Source organism: Hippocampus bargibanti, linkage group LG19 (assembly GCF_051943395.1).
Source record: "Hippocampus bargibanti isolate YZ-2025 linkage group LG19, ASM5194339v1, whole genome shotgun sequence".
Classification (NCBI taxonomy): Eukaryota; Metazoa; Chordata; class Actinopteri; order Syngnathiformes; family Syngnathidae; genus Hippocampus; species Hippocampus bargibanti.
The window spans coordinates 3,207,724-3,225,058 of NC_142752.1; the positions used below are offsets into that span (position 1 = coordinate 3,207,724).

At 41.9% G+C, this 17,335-nt stretch overlaps 4 protein-coding genes across 5 annotated transcripts; all 4 read left to right on the top strand.

The window, feature by feature from the left end:
• Positions 1 to 207: 207 nt before the first annotated feature.
• actc1a (actin alpha cardiac muscle 1a) lies at positions 208 to 3,036 on the top strand. Its single transcript, XM_089022245.1, has 8 exons — positions 208 to 348; positions 1,142 to 1,295; positions 1,379 to 1,507; positions 1,572 to 1,767; positions 1,978 to 2,139; positions 2,250 to 2,441; positions 2,516 to 2,697; positions 2,769 to 3,036. Exons 2-8 carry the CDS (start codon positions 1,167 to 1,169, stop codon positions 2,910 to 2,912), a joined length of 1,134 nt encoding a protein of 377 aa, XP_088878371.1. The 5' UTR covers positions 208 to 348; positions 1,142 to 1,166; the 3' UTR covers positions 2,913 to 3,036.
• A 467-nt stretch (positions 3,037 to 3,503) lies between these two features.
• LOC148883581 (inactive Rho GTPase-activating protein 11B-like) lies at positions 3,504 to 5,453 on the top strand. 2 transcript variants are annotated; one of them, XM_089022475.1, is made up of 8 exons: positions 3,504 to 3,679; positions 3,759 to 3,855; positions 3,951 to 4,207; positions 4,553 to 4,704; positions 4,776 to 4,868; positions 4,949 to 5,122; positions 5,183 to 5,255; positions 5,339 to 5,453. In XM_089022475.1, exons 1-8 carry the CDS (start codon positions 3,504 to 3,506, stop codon positions 5,451 to 5,453), a joined length of 1,137 nt encoding a protein of 378 aa, XP_088878601.1. The 2 variants fall into 2 exon arrangements, with proteins under 2 accessions (XP_088878601.1, XP_088878602.1); XM_089022476.1 differs by having other exon boundaries at positions 4,949 to 5,108; positions 5,172 to 5,255.
• Positions 5,454 to 6,118: 665 nt separating this feature from the next.
• scg5 (secretogranin V) lies at positions 6,119 to 8,753 on the top strand. The gene is given in 7 exon segments (XM_089021911.1): positions 6,119 to 6,208; positions 6,358 to 6,583; positions 6,849 to 6,998; positions 7,114 to 7,166; positions 7,168 to 7,227; positions 7,317 to 7,370; positions 7,977 to 8,753. Coding segments are annotated over 6 exon segments (672 nt in total). The 5' UTR covers positions 6,119 to 6,208; the 3' UTR covers positions 8,106 to 8,753.
• Positions 8,754 to 8,840: 87 nt separating this feature from the next.
• Positions 8,841 to 12,727, top strand: grem1a (gremlin 1a, DAN family BMP antagonist). Its single transcript, XM_089021886.1, has 2 exons — positions 8,841 to 8,981; positions 9,084 to 12,727. The coding sequence occupies exon 2, from the start codon at positions 9,092 to 9,094 to the stop codon at positions 9,632 to 9,634; it is 543 nt and encodes a 180-aa protein (XP_088878012.1). The 5' UTR covers positions 8,841 to 8,981; positions 9,084 to 9,091; the 3' UTR covers positions 9,635 to 12,727.
• The last annotated feature ends 4,608 nt before the right edge of the window (positions 12,728 to 17,335 follow it).

Sequence of the window (17,335 nt, forward strand, 5' to 3'; positions counted from 1 at the left end):
ATAAAAATAAACTACTATTCATGACAATTTGCTAATCAGCAATTTTTTTTAAAGCGCTTGTCAATCACGCTCCACAAGACATACTCCAAATAATGTCCCATCATTTTGAATCCTGGTATGCTAGGTGTTTACGTCATGCCATCCTAAGGCAACATCTCCCCATTTTGGTGGCGTCCTTGACATAAGATCCACTGAACTCCCTCGTCTTTCAGAGCAGAACATATTTGGACTTCTGTGAACTCCCGAGTCCGCCCACCTACTCCCCCTACCACTAGAGCGTATTTAAGGAACCCCTCGCACCCTGGTCCTTCGTCCCAGTGGAAACTCCAGTCTTGCATCAAACTCTTGGTAAGTCAATTTTTATTATATATGTTTATCTTTTAAAGGCAGTTCCGCGACATACTTAGTATTGCAATCACATAGATGCACTTTAAAGAGCGTTTACATCACAGGAGATGTTGTTTAAGTTTGTAATTTGGTGTTTTTTTGAGGGGGGGGATGCTAAAGAGTGAACTTTAGGATCCAGGGGTACAATACAATATAATACCATACAATACATATTGATTTATATAGCGCTTTAACAACAGCTGCAGCTGTAACAAAGCACTATCATATACAGGAAAATAAAGCAGTCACAAAGATAGTAGAAAGCTCCATGTGAGAGAAACCAAGATCAAGTCGGAATCATGTGGAGTCAAATGCCAAATAGTACTAGTGAGTCAGATTCTAGGATTTAATAGAATGTCATAAATGATCATCTTAATCGTTTAAAAGCATGCCTTCTTGTAGCATTTCCTTGACGGGCTATTTTCTAGGATGCAAGTCATAACAAAGTACAAGAATGGAGAACTTTAATCCCTCCCAAACCAAATCGGCAAATGCACAGGCTATGCTCTAAATTGCCAAATGACAACAGGTGAAGGAAAACCCAAAAACCTTTGATGTCACTTGCCAAAGAAGGAATCACCTCAGCTGTTAAGTGATTTAAAAAGGGAGGGGGGCGGGGGGTTCCGTGACTAAAAATAGAGTGGTGGGCGGGCGGGGGTTGGACCCATATCCCCGTTTGGCAAGATACGGAGATGAGTGGACTTTCAGGGTGACTTGGGCGTCAGTGTCAACGCCAATCCCTTCTCCATTACAGAAGGCCATAGAAAGAACAGACCAAAATGTGTGACGACGACGAAACCACCGCCCTTGTGTGCGACAATGGGTCTGGCCTGGTCAAGGCTGGGTTTGCCGGTGATGACGCCCCCCGTGCTGTCTTCCCATCCATCGTTGGACGCCCCCGTCACCAGGTAAGCAACCTCACCATCATGGCTTTGTTATTAGCCAGGTGTATGTTTCTGTCCTGAGATTCTGAGATACGTTTTCCTCTCAGGGCGTGATGGTAGGTATGGGTCAGAAGGACAGCTATGTGGGAGATGAGGCCCAGAGCAAGAGGGGTATCCTGACTCTGAAGTACCCCATCGAGCATGGCATCATCACTAACTGGGACGACATGGAGAAGGTGGGAGTCCGATCGCCTTGATAATCACCACGTTGTGCGTTTCTGACAAACTCTCTTGAATCAGATCTGGCACCACACCTTCTACAACGAGCTCCGCGTGGCACCAGAGGAGCACCCCACCCTGCTGACCGAAGCCCCCCTTAACCCTAAAGCCAACAGGGAGAAGATGACCCAGATCATGTTTGAGACCTTCAACGTCCCTGCCATGTATGTGGCTATCCAGGCTGTCTTGTCCTTGTACGCCTCTGGTCGTACCACCGGTGAGTTGAAATACTTTTTTTCTCATCATTTATTAATTTGATTGCAAGATGAGAATATGCATCATCTTTATTGGCCAAGTGCGTAGAACACACAAGGAATTTGTTGGATTGGTATCGCCTGCCTGAGGGATGTCGCTGGAAAAGGTGGCGGGCAGAGTGCTGAGGGTCCAGTACGATGTGGTCTGATATAAGGTGTTTTCACGTGAACAGGTATCGTTCTGGACTCTGGTGACGGTGTGACCCACAACGTGCCCATCTATGAGGGTTACGCTCTTCCCCACGCCATCATGCGTTTGGATCTGGCCGGTCGTGACCTGACCGACTACCTGATGAAGATCCTCACCGAGCGTGGCTACTCCTTTGTCACAACCGGTAGGCAAATTCTAGAAAATAGCTCGTTGAATTTGTTGAGGCCAAATGTCGCAAATAGTTGTCGATCCTATCGTATCGGTGCCGTGACAGTTCACTTTTCCTTCCCTCAGCTGAGCGTGAGATCGTGCGTGACATCAAGGAGAAGCTGTGCTACGTCGCACTGGACTTTGAGAACGAGATGGCCACCGCTGCCTCTTCCTCCTCTCTGGAGAAGAGCTACGAGCTTCCCGACGGTCAGGTCATCACCATTGGTAACGAACGTTTCCGCTGCCCCGAGACCCTCTTCCAGCCTTCCTTCATTGGTGAGACCTGATCCTGCCACAAAAATGTCTATCCTCGACGTTTTCTCAGAAACTCATATGAAGTTCCTACGTAGGCATGGAGTCCGCTGGTATCCATGAAACCGCCTACAACAGCATCATGAAGTGTGACATTGACATCCGTAAGGATCTGTACGCCAACAACGTCCTGTCTGGTGGCACGACCATGTACCCTGGTATTGCTGACCGTATGCAGAAGGAGATCACAGCTCTGGCCCCTAGCACCATGAAGATCAAGGTGACCCGCTAACATCAATGAAAATAAAAACTCGGACGTTGTTTCTTATCATACCTTTGCTCCGTCTATAGATCATCGCGCCTCCTGAGAGGAAATACTCCGTCTGGATCGGTGGCTCCATCCTGGCCTCTCTGTCCACCTTCCAGCAGATGTGGATCAGCAAGCAGGAATATGACGAGGCGGGCCCTTCCATCGTTCACAGGAAGTGCTTCTAAATCTCCAAACGATGGCAAAACAAAACCGAGCTGCAAATCACCCTCCCCATACGTCTCTATTTGTACTGTGCCTGATGCTGTATATAAATGTAATATTGTAATAAAAAGAGCTGCTTTAACAGTACCGCTGTCCTGTTTTTAACGGCGTTATCTGACTATCTTTCCATTTTCTTTGAACATAGATTGCTTGGTTTCAATGAAGATCAATTTTTGGGTGACTGTGCATTGGCTCAATGGCATTGACACAATTGGCTCAATGGCATTGACACAAATTTCGATGTGTTGCTGGAAAACCCATCATTCATCACAGACAAGCCATGTATTTGAATTTTTAGACATTCCACAATTTTTGCCCGGATGGGACAAGATAGTCCCATAGAAAAGTTCCTCTGCAAAAGTGACAATTTACAGAGCGTCCTGATGTCCTAACAGTCGAATGCACTTGAACGCAACACAGCCTCCCTTGACAGCTGGGTGTCACAGACGATACAAATAATCCTAATGAGCCCACTTCCTTGACACGCTTGTGCTTTTAACCAACAACGCGGGTTCACTTTCTGTTTTGAAATACCCCCATCACGTTATTTCAACATGAAGATAACTGACAGTGATGTGATTCGGTTTCACCTTCAAGTCATTCACGGTATCAACGTAAAAAGTGTAGAGAGCAAAACTGAGAGGCACTTTGCGAGTGGCGCAAAGGTTTTCGGTGTTCCTTTGCAGAATTTGTCAAGGAGGTTTATTCCTGAATTTGGCCTGGTTCCTGGGTGAGTGGAAAAAAGGGGTTTGGGGGTTATTTTACTGCAGAAAGCTGTTTTTTTCTTTCTTAAATGTTTTGTCTGACAGCTTTCTGGTGGACGCTTGTTTGTGTCTTCTGGAGCGTGCTGGGACGGTAGGCCTATTCCGAAAACCGGGCTCTCTACCTCGCATTAAGTCCCTCAGAGTAAGTTTGTAGTGTTTTCCAACTCTCTGCACAGACCATTGTGCATCACTGATCTAGTTTGATTCGCCATTGTATATTCCCGCGCATTATTTCAGGCCAAGCTGAATCGAGGCGAGGCCTGTCTGTCAACAGCCTTCGCATACGACGTGGCGACTCTCATCAAGCAGTTCTGCAGGGAGCTACCAGAGCCTCTAATACCCGCCGAGATTCAAACCGCTTTGCTGAAGGCGCAGACATTGGATTCCCTGCAGGACAGAACTTCAGCCCTCCAGCTGCTGTCCTGTTTACTGCCTGCCAGAAACTCCTCCTGTCTGCATTATCTAATAGACTTTTTATCCAAAGTGACCCAGAGGTTAGAAACCGTGCATGAGGAAAGGGCTGCGAGGCAATTAATATTGATGTTTCAGTTTTCTGAAATATTACGTTTGAATAGGTTGTCATTTGAAAACTTCATTCTGAGCGGTGTGTGACGTTAAAAATTCATGCTAGCGATGTCATGCTACTTCACGTTTTGTGCAGAGATGAGCTTCTCTTACGATGGCAGCTTGGACAGTTAATCGAGTGTGGTGATTGACTTTTCACGCTGCTGTTCTGGTCACGCACGTGGCTTAGAGAACCAGTTTTTACGTTGCATTCTCTTTTTTTTTTTTTACACAATGTTCTGATGCCTACTTTTATGCCTATTTAAATTTACCAGATGTGAAGAAAACCTGATGACCAGCTCCAATCTGGCTACAGTTTTTGCTCCCTGTCTCCTACCACCTCCCAATAAGCAGGAGATGTCTGAAGAACGCTTTGAACTCCGGATTCTTGTCCTGCGCAACTTCATCGAAAAGCCACAAATGTTTGGTAATAATCCCGTCAAATAGTTGTCCCGTTCTAATAAAAGGTAACTTAAAAATGACTGACATGTTCGTCAGGTGTGATTCCAAAAGATGTCATGGATAGTATGGAATTCCTTCTGAACTGCCCTCTTCCGAAGGATGCGGATTCAAAGAAACACAGTTCGAAAGGTTGACACGTTAATGACGAACAATACCTCAAAACAACCCTTGTACGCTTTACTTGCTCTCTTTGCTTCAAATTCATACAGCCTTGTGGTCTGTAAAGACTGGACCCTGGATTCAAGGGAAGTCATGGGTCAGGCCAGCAGTCCATCAGCAGAAGCCAGAGTCCGACCTGCCAGGAAGACCGACTCTCAGGAGGAGCGTCGGACTGGAGGTTTTCCCCAATATTGCCTTTTTTAGGGCATGGATGTCTTACGAAGGTAAACGGGGAAAGGGCAAAGTCCTATATCGGTTGGTCTTGACTGTTTTTGTGCATGTACATTCATCATCTGCAGCTGCCATCTTGGATGCCTTAAATTCTGATAAACAGACTTTACCAAATAGGATAAAAAGGTATGTTGTTGAAATATATTGAATATTCTACAAATTAAATCTGCATTTGGCGTATGTAATATGTTGGTGCACTGACTTTTCAGGGATATGCGTTTTAGCCTTTTTCCAGGATTGGGCCACGGACAAACGACATCGTGTGTGTTTACTGGTTTGGGAAAGCTGCAAGTAGAATCTTGGAGGAGGAGGATTTCTTTATGATACATACCCCATGGCGTTTTTAAGAGCTCACTGGTGCTTTTACTTTTTTTTAAATTAAATTATTGCTTTAGAAATGTAGATTATATTCGACTGTATGTAAAAATTACTGCTCATATGTACAATTAGGGGTACCTGGAGTGTATGACTTGTATTTCTCTGTGTGACGTGACAGTCATCAATAAAAGGATCCAACTTGGAATCAATGTTATTGACCACTAACTCACTTTACAGGTAAAAAAAATAGTCATTCGTTGCAGCTTCAGTGGTTGTTAAAACGCAATATAAATTCGTTTGTATTGTATTTAGTATTTGTTAGGCAAACATTTGCATCTGCGAGGCAAAACGCATTGATCCCTTTTGCGTCATGGCGGAAATTTGATTCCCAGTTTCCATCACTTCTTGATGAAAGAAAAAAAATGGTAGGGTAGCCAATCAGAAGACGGGATTTCTGGTTTCGCAGCATCCGAGTCATGAGCAAGTTGTGCTCCGTCAACAGGAAGCAATGTCAAACCTCCTTCAAAATATAACTGATTTCTGCAACCTTCCTCAAAGAAATTTTATATTAATTATACCTGATTGTTATATGTATATAAAATGTAGTGCCGAAATGTTCCATGGGTATTCATAATGAACAGGTTCATTTTGATACATGGGTTGGTTACATTTTACTTTGAAGGCGAGAGGTCCAGAAAACTGTTACTCTTGTACCTTGACGGACATCTTGCTCAGTCGACAGGTCCATTTGACACGACAAGGTGAGAAAACAAACCCTTTATTTGGATTATTCCACGAAATTGTGACGTTTTAATGCACCATGTTACATCCATGTAAACGGGATTATCCCATTCCTTGATGCACCCGTGATGCTTGTTATTTTGCATGACAAACTCATGCGCACCTGCAGATGGCGGCGAAGACGTCGACGGTGAGCTCAACGCTGCTCGGTCTCTTGGTGTGTCTGCAAATGGGCGCCGTTCCGGCCCGCACTGCCTTCGGAGCAGATCAGGTATCCGAGGCCGACGTCCAGCGGCTCCTGCACGGCGTCATGGAGCAGCTCGGCATCGCTCGGCCCAGGGTGGAGTATCCTGCTCACCAGGCCACAAACATCGTCGGGCCGCAGAGCATCCAAGGTAATGTCGATTTAGAAAAAATATATATATTCTTGAATAATTCTGACTAAAGACGCCAAATATAAAATACAGTAAAGTCTCGTTATATCTATCGGATATATCGATAGTCGATAGTATATCGACTTTTTCGGACTCCCTTGAATATCGATATAACGAGACTTTACTGTACATGGACCTCTATTGTATGACGTCATGTATGCTAGCAGGTCCCCCCCCAAAAAGGCTCGACCGTAAACTACATCACTCTTTTTTTTTTCTCCACCAGGTGGTGCTCATGAGGGACTACAGCATCTCGGTCCCTATGGCAACATCCCCAACATTGTTGCCGAGCTGGCAGGTGACAACGTTCCGAAAGATTTTAGTGACGACCACAGCTACCCAGACCCTCCAAATCCATGTCCTCTGGGAAAAACTGGTAGGATTCTGCGTTCTTTGTGCACACACACACACACACACACAAAATTCTCCCTTTGTACTCGGGAGAGTGAAAAAAATGCTGTATATTTGTCTGATTTATTGCATTTTCACAGCAGCAGATGGCTGTTTGGAAAATGCTCCAGATACAGCCGACTTTAGCCGGGAGTTTCCAAAAACATGGACACCTTTACGGTTCGGGGAATGAGTACCCCGCTCTGATGAAGTGGGTCAGTACACACGCCAACCGCTACAAATGCATAAAGTATGTAGACGTTTAGCTGTGAAGAAGTAAATGATTTGCACAATGTCTTTTCAGAACAAGGAGCGTTTGTACCAGAAGCTGAAGGGTGGACAAAAGAGACGAAAAAGAGTATATACACATTTTTTGGGGGTCTTAATATTTTTAGTAATGATATCACACCAACAGATTTGGATTGGATTAGCCTTTATTAGTCTCGCAGTGGAGAAATTGACATTTGACAGCAGCAAAGTGATGAAAGGAAGAAGTAGAAAAACAAAATACAGGAGCTGCTGTAAAGGCAGCTATTCTCGCAGCGCCATCTTGAAGTAAAAAAACAAACTAAATGTGACACAACACAAAAGACAGTCAGTCATTCAATCGTAAGCACTTTCTGCACCATTTTTGTTGTACGAGGCAGTTCTAGATGAAAGAAGATCAAAGCATCCTTGTCACCAGTGGATACGAAACATCATGGCGGAATGTGCTCGTCTGGTACAAGCTAAATGTTGAAAGCAAAAACGAAGCTGTAGCATCCATTGACGAAAAAAGACTGTCATACATCTCCCGTCCCACATAAATCCGCTTCAATTCCAAGCCGCGACAGTTTCCACATATGCATCGGTGCTGCTAAATTTACATCCCAGCCTTTGAGTACTACATCAAACTTTTTTGTTTGCAATATTACATTCTGGTTTCATGTCATGTCTGTTAGCTTGAAATATTTTTTACCCGCAGAGTGTCAACCCGTACCTGATGGGCCAGAGGCTTGACAACGTTGTCGCCAAGAAATCAGTTCCTACATTTTATGAGGAAGACGACAGCGAGGCATCAACCATTACTGCAACCGCCAAAGCCACAAATTAAAAATTAGACCAGAAAAATGATATATATATATATATATATATACACACAGGTAACATCCGACTTACGACCGGCTCAACTTACGACCACCTGTACTTTCAAACACGACCTACAGACCCTATTTTTACAATTTTAATTCTATGCCTGGTACCAAAACGCACAATTGACCATGTGATGGCACCAGAGGGGGGGGGGGGAGTTTGCCAGTCATTTAGCCTACGGGTTTCTATTCAATATTTTGAATGTAATTCGACTTCCGACCATTTAGACTTGCGACCGTTTGGTCGGAACTGAACTCGGTCCTAAGTCGGATGTTACCTGCATATAATAATAAAAAAAAAAAACCGTTGGCGTGTGTGTTTGCCTGCGGTTGTTAAAGTGGATATTCAAATATTTAATTAAGATTACTTTTGAACAGAAATGTTGGTGTTTAATTTTAAAACTTTGTATTGTACCGTATAGCTTTAAAATGACCTTAATAGTCATAAATACATGGGTACAGAAACTTATGAAACTCTTACCACTCATATTTTAGTGGAGAATGAATCATTTTAACTGTGGCATGGTGTGTGTGTGTGGGGGGGGGGGGGGGGCAACATGTCTATTTATCCTCTGAAAATATGACATTTTAAACAGAGAAATCAATAATTGTGTCTCTTCAGTTAAATTGTCGACTTAATTAAAAATATCAGCAATGAAAACAGTGGCACTATTTATTGTCTTTTTTTTGGGGTGGTTCAGACATGTGGGCGTGTTCTTAACCAGAACCAGAAAGTTAAACATTCGTGAATTCCCCAGCGTCCTAAAGGACAAGAACAGGACAACATTCAAAACGAACATCCCCCGGACTCGATTTCAATCGAAAGACGAACGCAACAGGTAAATTATAACCCACGAATTGATCTTTAAATCGTTGTAATGGATGAATTTAAATATGCGTAACACGTGCGTAATACCCGTGCGTAAACTCCTTCCTTTCAGTTTCCACGATGCCAAGCCGGCGGTGTTTGCTGACCATCTCTGCGGTGCTCGTCCTGCTGCCCGGCTCACAGAGGAACACGCGCGCCACCGCCTTCCAAGGCGCTTTCCCGCACCCGAACAAATCCAACCCGAACGAACCGGAGCGATGCCTGCCTCCCCCAATCGGTGGATTCCTCACCCGCGGGATGGCGCCCGCAGCTATCGCCGAGGAAGTTTTGGAGTCCAGTCAGGAAGCCCTGCACGTCACGGAGCGGCGTTCCCTGCGGTTGGACTGGTGCAAGACGCAACCGGTCAAGCAGACGATCCGCCAAGAGGGATGCCTGAGCCGAACCATTATCAACCGCTTCTGTTACGGCCAGTGCAACTCTTTCTACATCCCGCGGCACGTTTACCAGGACGGGGACGCGTTCGAGTCGTGTTCGGCGTGCATACCCAAAGCTTTTAGCACGGTTACGTACACTCTTTTCTGTCCCGGACAAACGCCCAAAACCAGGAAGAAACGCGTCCAGCGCGTAAAGCAGTGCAGGTGCACAACAATCAACACGGATTAAGACCTCATGTGAATCCTTTTTTTTTTTCTCACTTGGACTACTATAAACTAAAATATAACAAACTAAAATAAAATGAAATAAAATTATACAAAATAATAAAATAAATAAAATAAAGTAAAATAAGGTAAAATAAAATAAACTACAATCAAATTAAATAAAAAAAATTAACATAAATAAAACTAAATAAAATAAGGCAAAATAAAACTTAACTAAAATAAAATTACATATAAAATGAAATAAAAAAATAAATAAGGTACAATAAAAATAAAATAAAATAAAATTACATTAAAAATGAAATAAAACAAACTAAAATAACATAAGATAAAATAAAAATAAACTAACTAAAATAAAAGAAACTAAGACAAACTAAAATAAAAGAAAAATAATTATCATAATTTAAAACAATAATTAAAAAAAAACTCTGGCATCGATTTCCATCCGAAATGGAATTGAAACAAGAGGGATTTCATATTGTGACATTTTCGTCTTTATTTCATGATTGCTTCCAACTATGGACCCGAAACAATCCAAACAGTCAAACATGACCATATATTTATGTTTCTTATTGCATTCCTCTTCTGCAAGTGGAACGTGTTCATGAATTCAAGTTATTTGTCAAATTAGTCTTGTATAAATGCTAACATGTAAATCACATTTTTTTCAGGCTTTAATTTAATGCAAATCTTCATTCGAGTTCACGTTCGCTTATTTATGTCGCAGTCGTTCTTTCTGTTGGGAATAAAACAGCGTATCAGTGGAAGCAACACATTTTGTAGAAATCCATTCTTTTATATGTAATATTTATTATGTGTAAAAGTTATCAACAACTTTGTCAGACGAGTACAAGTTTGCTTGCAACAAAATGGTGGACATTTGGAACACATCTTGTGAAAGCCATAAATTGACTAAAAATGGACAGAAATAGCTGAAACTCTGGTGAATGGTCTTCCATAAACTGAATGATGTGTGGTTATAATTTGACATGAATAGCTTTTTAATCAAAGCCACAATTTAAATTTTAATGGGTATGCATCTTTTTGGGTCACCCTGTAGTTCTTTGGTCATTTAAAACGTGACCACTCAGGAGAAACGTCTCCATTCAGTCTTTAAACGGCTGCAGATGTTCCTCGGGGGAGTGCGAGCAGACCTTTTGCACACCTTTGACGCATTCTTTTCTAAAAACAAATACACAAAAAAGAACTATTAGAAATACAAAATGGACGTACTGTATACTGCGAGATTGAGGTTAAATGCCAAAGTACAGACACCACCATAGACAGTTATGAGATTGACCACCTCAGTATGATCATCTGTGAAACTCAGTCTTCAAAATTTGTGATGTTTTTAGCTTTTAAATGGCTTTTTTTGCCCCCCGTAGTCAGTCTCAAAAAGGTATACATAGTGGAAACTCGGTACTAGGAGTTTATCTGCTCCAGTTTCCGCCTCAGATCTCACTTTGATTCATACTAAGATGCCGACTGCAGACTTTGCTCTTTCTCTCCACGTTGCGTCCAATCAGTGCATCAGAGGAGCCAGTCTGCACGGGCCAGTCATAATAGAGGCCCGCACGCTTGATAGACATCACCCGCGTAAGATTACAAAAGAATACTGTTTTCAATCGGGATTTTGTGTAAACTGTGGAGGGCTGGGATCATTTGTTTCCTTTGTGCCGTGACTCTTTTCTTTTGTGTCTTAAAATAATAATAATAATAATAATACATTTCATTTCTAAGCGCCTTTCAAAGCTCTCACGGTCACTTTACAGTCACAGGATGAGTTTTTCACTCCGTTTTTCACTGCCAGCATTTACTCAACCAGGAAGTAACTCAAACAGATGGAAAGCTAGCTAATAGATAGCTAATAGCCAGCCGGACAGATCACTAGCTAGCTAATAGATAGCAAATAGCCCGCTAGCTAATAGATGGCTAATAGCCAGCCATTTAGATTGCTAGCTAGCTAATAGATAGCGAATATCCAGCTAGCTATTCGTTATCTAGCACGCTGTCCGCTATCCAGCCTGCTAGATAGCTTCTTCTTTTCCTTTAAATATACATTTGGGAGTCAAAATAAATAAATAAACACCACTAATCATAAATAAACAAAGAAAATAATCCATTTCATTTCTAATCGCCTTTCAAAATTCACAACTCAAATAGAAAGAAAGCTAGCTATCTAGCTAATAGCTATCTAGATAGCTACATAGCTAATAAATAGCTGGCTAGATAGATTTTAGCGGACGGCTAGCTAGATAGCGAATAGCTAGCTGGCAATTCGCTATCTAGCTAGCCGTCCGCTATTCAACCAGCTAGATAGCTTCTTCTTTTCCTTAAATATCCTTTTGGGAGTCAAAATAAATCAGTAAATAAACACCGCTAATCCTAAATAAACAAAGAAAATAATCCATTTCATTTCTAAGCGGCTTTCAAAACTCACAACTCAAATAGAAAGAAAGCTAGCTATCTAGATAATAGCTACCTAGATAGCTACATAGCTAATAAATAGCTCGCTAGATAGATTTTAGCGGACGGCTAGCTAGGTAGCAAATAGCTAGCTGGCAATTCGCTATCTAGCTAGCCGTCCGCTATTCAACCAGCTAGATAGCTTCTTCTTTTTCCTTAAATATCCTTTTGGGAGTCAAAATAAATCAGTAAATAAACACCGCTAATCCTAAATAAACAAAGAAAATAATCCATTTAATTTCTAAGCGGCTTTCAAAACTCACAACTCAAATAGAAAGAAAGCTAGCTATCTAGATAATAGCTACCTAGATAGCTACATAGCTAATAAATAGCTGGCTAGATAGATTTTAGCGGACGGCTAGCTAGATAGCGAATAGCTAGCTGGCAATTCGCTATCTAGCTAGCCGTCTGCTATTCAACCAGCTAGATAGCTTCTTCTTTTCCTTAAATATCCTTTTGGGAGTCAAAATAAATCAGTAAATAAACAGCGCTAATCCTAAATAAACAAAGAAAATAATCCATTTCATTTCTAAGCGGCTTTCAAAACTCACAACTCAAATAGAAAGAAAGCTAGCTATCTAGATAATAGCTACCTAGATAGCTACATAGCTAATAAATAGCTGGCTAGATAGATTTTAGCGGACGGCTAGCTAGATAGCAAATAGCTAGCTGGCAATTCGCTATCGAGGTAGCCGTCCGCTATTCAACCAGCTAGATAGCTTCTTCTTTTTCCTTAAATATCCTTTTGGGAGTCAAAATAAATCAGTAAATAAACACCGCTAATCCTAAATAAACAAAGAAAATAATCCATTTCATTTCTAAGCGGCTTTCAAAACTCACAACTCAAACAGAAAGAAAGCTAGCTATCTAGATAATAGCTACCTAGATAGCTACATAGCTAATAAATGGCTCGCTAGCTAGATTTTAGCTATGTTGTTGCAATTCCGACTGATGTTACAGACCAAATTCAACTCTCGGGCTTTCGCGCAAAATGTTGCTTATATGGCAGATAAAATGATAACATGTCATTTTATTAAATAACGCGTTGATTGTTGCAGTTGAGACTGAATCGTTTTGACTTAGTCTTGAAGTCATTTCAGGTCATTGGAAATCAAGTAAGGATGCTTTGAATAGTCAAGAATAAAAAAACATGTTTTGAATTAATGGCCGAGCGCTTTGGGAATTTCATCCTAGCTTTTCCAAATAAATCCGTAAATGTTCTCGGAATGTCAAATAACTGACAAAACATTTCAGCCTGGACACTGTCTGCAGTTAAGACGCCATTTATGATGTTTATGTCCCCTCACCCCGAAGCAGACATGCTGGCTAATATGAGCTGAGCCTACCCAAAACATGACTGGACACAATGTTTACAGATAGACGGATGATCCAAGTCAAAACTTGCTGCACTTTGGAACAATCGCAGAAACATTTGCTTGGATTCGAAAGATGTGATTTGAAATCAGAAGCAAACGCTGCTTTTGATTGAATCCAACTCAAGGAGCTGTCGTTTGAAAACAAACAAAAATAGTTCAATAACACGTTTTTATTTTCGACACACTTAAACAGAGTACAGTGATACCTTGGTTTACAAACTTAAGTGTGTAAGGTGAAAAGTGTGTATTCCAAACATTAATTTCCCATAGTAAACCATTAAAATGAGAATAATGCGTTCCCAGGTCACCACAAAACATAATTTTTAACAAAATAAGCCTTAAAACTACACACAATATACCTTATTTTATGTATTTAAAATGTGCTATGGTATTGTAATGAAAGAAATAAACTGTACTGTATAATAAAGTCGTTTTAGTTACCTTTGTGCTGGTCATTGATGGCTTGAGGGAATGGATAGCTTTATTTGCATAAAGTGTCTCAAGGAGCTCTGGGTTGTACATCTTAGAAGTTGTGATATTGCAACAGATGCAGCCAGACACACTAGAAACTTCATTAATAGCTGGTTCCCTTGCTTGCATGTTCTCTTCAAATTGTACAGATGGCTTGTGCGGGTTATTTGTGGAGCTTGATTGATGGGATAATTTAACCTTGCAGTCTACACTCTGCTTTTGAACTATCAATAAAGTTGAAACGAGTCCAAATTTCACTGTGTTTTCTATCCATATTCTCACTATTTCACTTTTGGTTTTTTTCACTTTTGGTTTTTTGTTTCAAGCTCTGTCGTCTCCCTTTCTTGTGTGTGTTTCTGGTTCTGTAACCCCTACCCCCGCTCACTGCTGCGTGTGTCCTGCTGCGTGTGTCCGCTCCCCCCTCTACCACGGATCTTGACTAATCACGTGAGGCTTTAACCGAAGACTGGGGGCGGGGAATGGAGGGGAGAAAAATGGCTGCCAATTCAGGAGCTCCAAGAACCGGCTCGTTTGCGAACAACACATCACTCATTGTCGCGCTCTGTGTGTTTGCCGAAAAATAGTTCGTATGCCAAGATTATATTCTCTCGAATTTAACGTTCGTAAGGCGAAAAGTCCGTTAGCTAAAGCGTTCGTAAGCCGAGGTATCACTGTACATTGAATAGCAAAATCGATTCCTCAAGGGAGAGTGAAGCGCAATGGCGGCGCTTCAAAGGAACAAGTCGCGATGGCACGATCCAGATTGCACAGCGGTTTGGGCTTGATGAAACGATACCGCAAAGCTGCGTTGAGAGCTAAAGAAAGAAATCTGTGGCGCGCATCTTGCGGCCACACCGGAGCCCGGATTGATACAGCCGAGATGGTTACTGGCCCGTGCCGAGGCCCGTGCAACAGATGGCTCGGATACTAGAGGTCTGGAGATTACGTAAGTGGGAAGCGACGGTCTACGTTTTACTGGCGACGGGACAAGGCGCACAAAGGACGGAAGATCTGATGGGGCCGGAGGATTAGGAGATGGATCTGAAGGGCGCCAGGACAGCGAGACTCTGGATGCAGACGTAGCCTTAGCTTCTTAAAACGAGAAAAAAAAACACAACAAAAATGACCATCAGACTTTTGTGGTCACGCAAGGTCATTTCATGTTTCAACCATATGAAGGGGATATTTTTTTCCAGTTTTGTTTTTTTTTTCCTTAAAAGAAAAAATAACCTGCTAGACCCCCCCCCCTCCCCTATCCCGGGGATCTCATCGATGGACCACTCCAGCACGACTGAGAGCTTACACAGACGTATAATAGCGTAATAGAGAAAATAAGCATGCGCAAAGAGTGCTTCCTGTTCGTCACCTTTTTTGTGACGTCTTAACCCACGTGCTTTATATTCCGCCAGACAAATCAACGCTCCTTAGACACCGGAAAACTATAAATTTATTTCGTTGAAGACGGAAATAAAACTGGGAAGTAAATACATACTTAAACAAATAAAATAAAAACGAAATGCAAAAACCACACAAAACCATGCAAATATAAATACATAATACAGAAAACACGCGCATGCACAGAGTGCTTCCTGTTCGCCACCTTTTTATGACGTATTAACCCACGTGGTTTATATTCCGCCAGACAAATCGACGAAGACAATAAATTAATTTAGTTGAATGTCGAAATAATACATACATAAACAAATAAAATACAAAAAAACATGAAATAAAAAAATACACACAAAACCATGCTAATATAAATACTGCGGAAAATAAAAACGCGCAGGCGCACAGAGTACTTCCCTTTCCCCATCTTTTGTGTGACGTATGAAACACGTGGTTTATACTCCGCCACACATCGCTCCTCAGACACCGGAAAAGGATACATACAATGAGTTTAATATGTTAATAAAATAAATAATTATATAAATAAATAGATGATAAAATAAAAAAGACGGCAATTTGCAAAAAGAACACAAGACCACGCAAATAGAAATGCTGGAATACGGAAACTGTTCATACGCATGCGCAAAGAGTACCTTCCTTCCCATCTTTGAGATGTATGAAAACAGGCGGAAGGAAGGAAAAAGCACAACGCGCATGCGCAAAAAATACTTCCCATTCCCCCCAATTTTTATGACGTTGTACATCACGTGGTACATATTCCGCCAGTCAATTCAAACTTTCCTCAGACGCCGGAAAAGGAGCCACGCCAGGAAGTGCCATGGCGCACAAAATGACAGTAGGTAACCTCTCGAGTCAATCCGAGGATTGACGGAATTTTGGCGTTTCCTAACTTGTGCATCGGTCAATGTCGTCTTTGCTGCTCGCTTGGGCAGGTTGCTTTTTTTGCGCCGTATCGAACGTCGCCGTTTTGGGTGGGAACTCGTCATTTTGTGTTCGATTGTTGCGTTTGCGTTGCGAAATATGAACGCGGCGCCTCGCGATTGTTCTGATTTTGGTGTGTCGAACGGTTGACGTGCTCGCTCACGGTGTTTTTTTTCGCCTTCTGTGTCGTAAATGAATGTTTATTCGCGTTTTGGGGAAATGCAGGTGGTCATACGCGAGCGCGCCTTTTCCCTTTTAAAACTGTGTTTGCAAACTTATAAAGCGTTCTTTTCAATATCATTGTTTGAACCCGGAACCTCCGCCGTGAGGTCGATGGGCTCACCACTGGGTCACCAGGCCGCACTTTCGCTCGTGTCATTTTGCATAATAATACGTTTAATAAATAAAAGCGACTACACGCGTGTCCTCTGAAAGGTCGCGAGGTAACAAATGGATATTGAGTTTGAAATATCCTACGGTAAGTAATCATTGAACTCACCGTGTGCCTACTGGACAGAAGAAGTGATCATGATGCAGGTAGGTGCAAGTTGCTTTTTTTGCGATACAAAAGGGGCAATCGTTTCATGGTTTTCAACAGGGGTGTTTACTGAAGTGAACACTTATCGCTCTTAAAATGAGCAAAGTAATATTGGACATCCCGCTGCTCTGTTATGGGTCACGTTTTGTTGCCTTTTTTGCTATACAAAAGGGCAATCATTTCATGGTTTTCAACAAGGGTGTTGTAACGTTTTGTTGCCTTTTTTTGCTATACAAAAGGGGCAATCATTTCATGGTTTTCAACAGGGGTGTTTACTGAAGTGAACACTTATGGCTCTTAAAATGAGCAAGGTAATATTTGACATCCCGCTGCTCCGTTTTGCGCAACGTTTTGTTGCCTTTTTTTGCGATACAAAAGGGGCAATCGTTTCATGGTTTTCAACAGGGGTGTTTACTGAAGTGAACACTTATGGCTCTTAAAATGAGCAAGGTAATATTGGACATCCCGCTGCTCTGTTATGGGTCACGTTTTGCCTTTTTTTGCTATACAAAAAGGGCAATAATTTCAT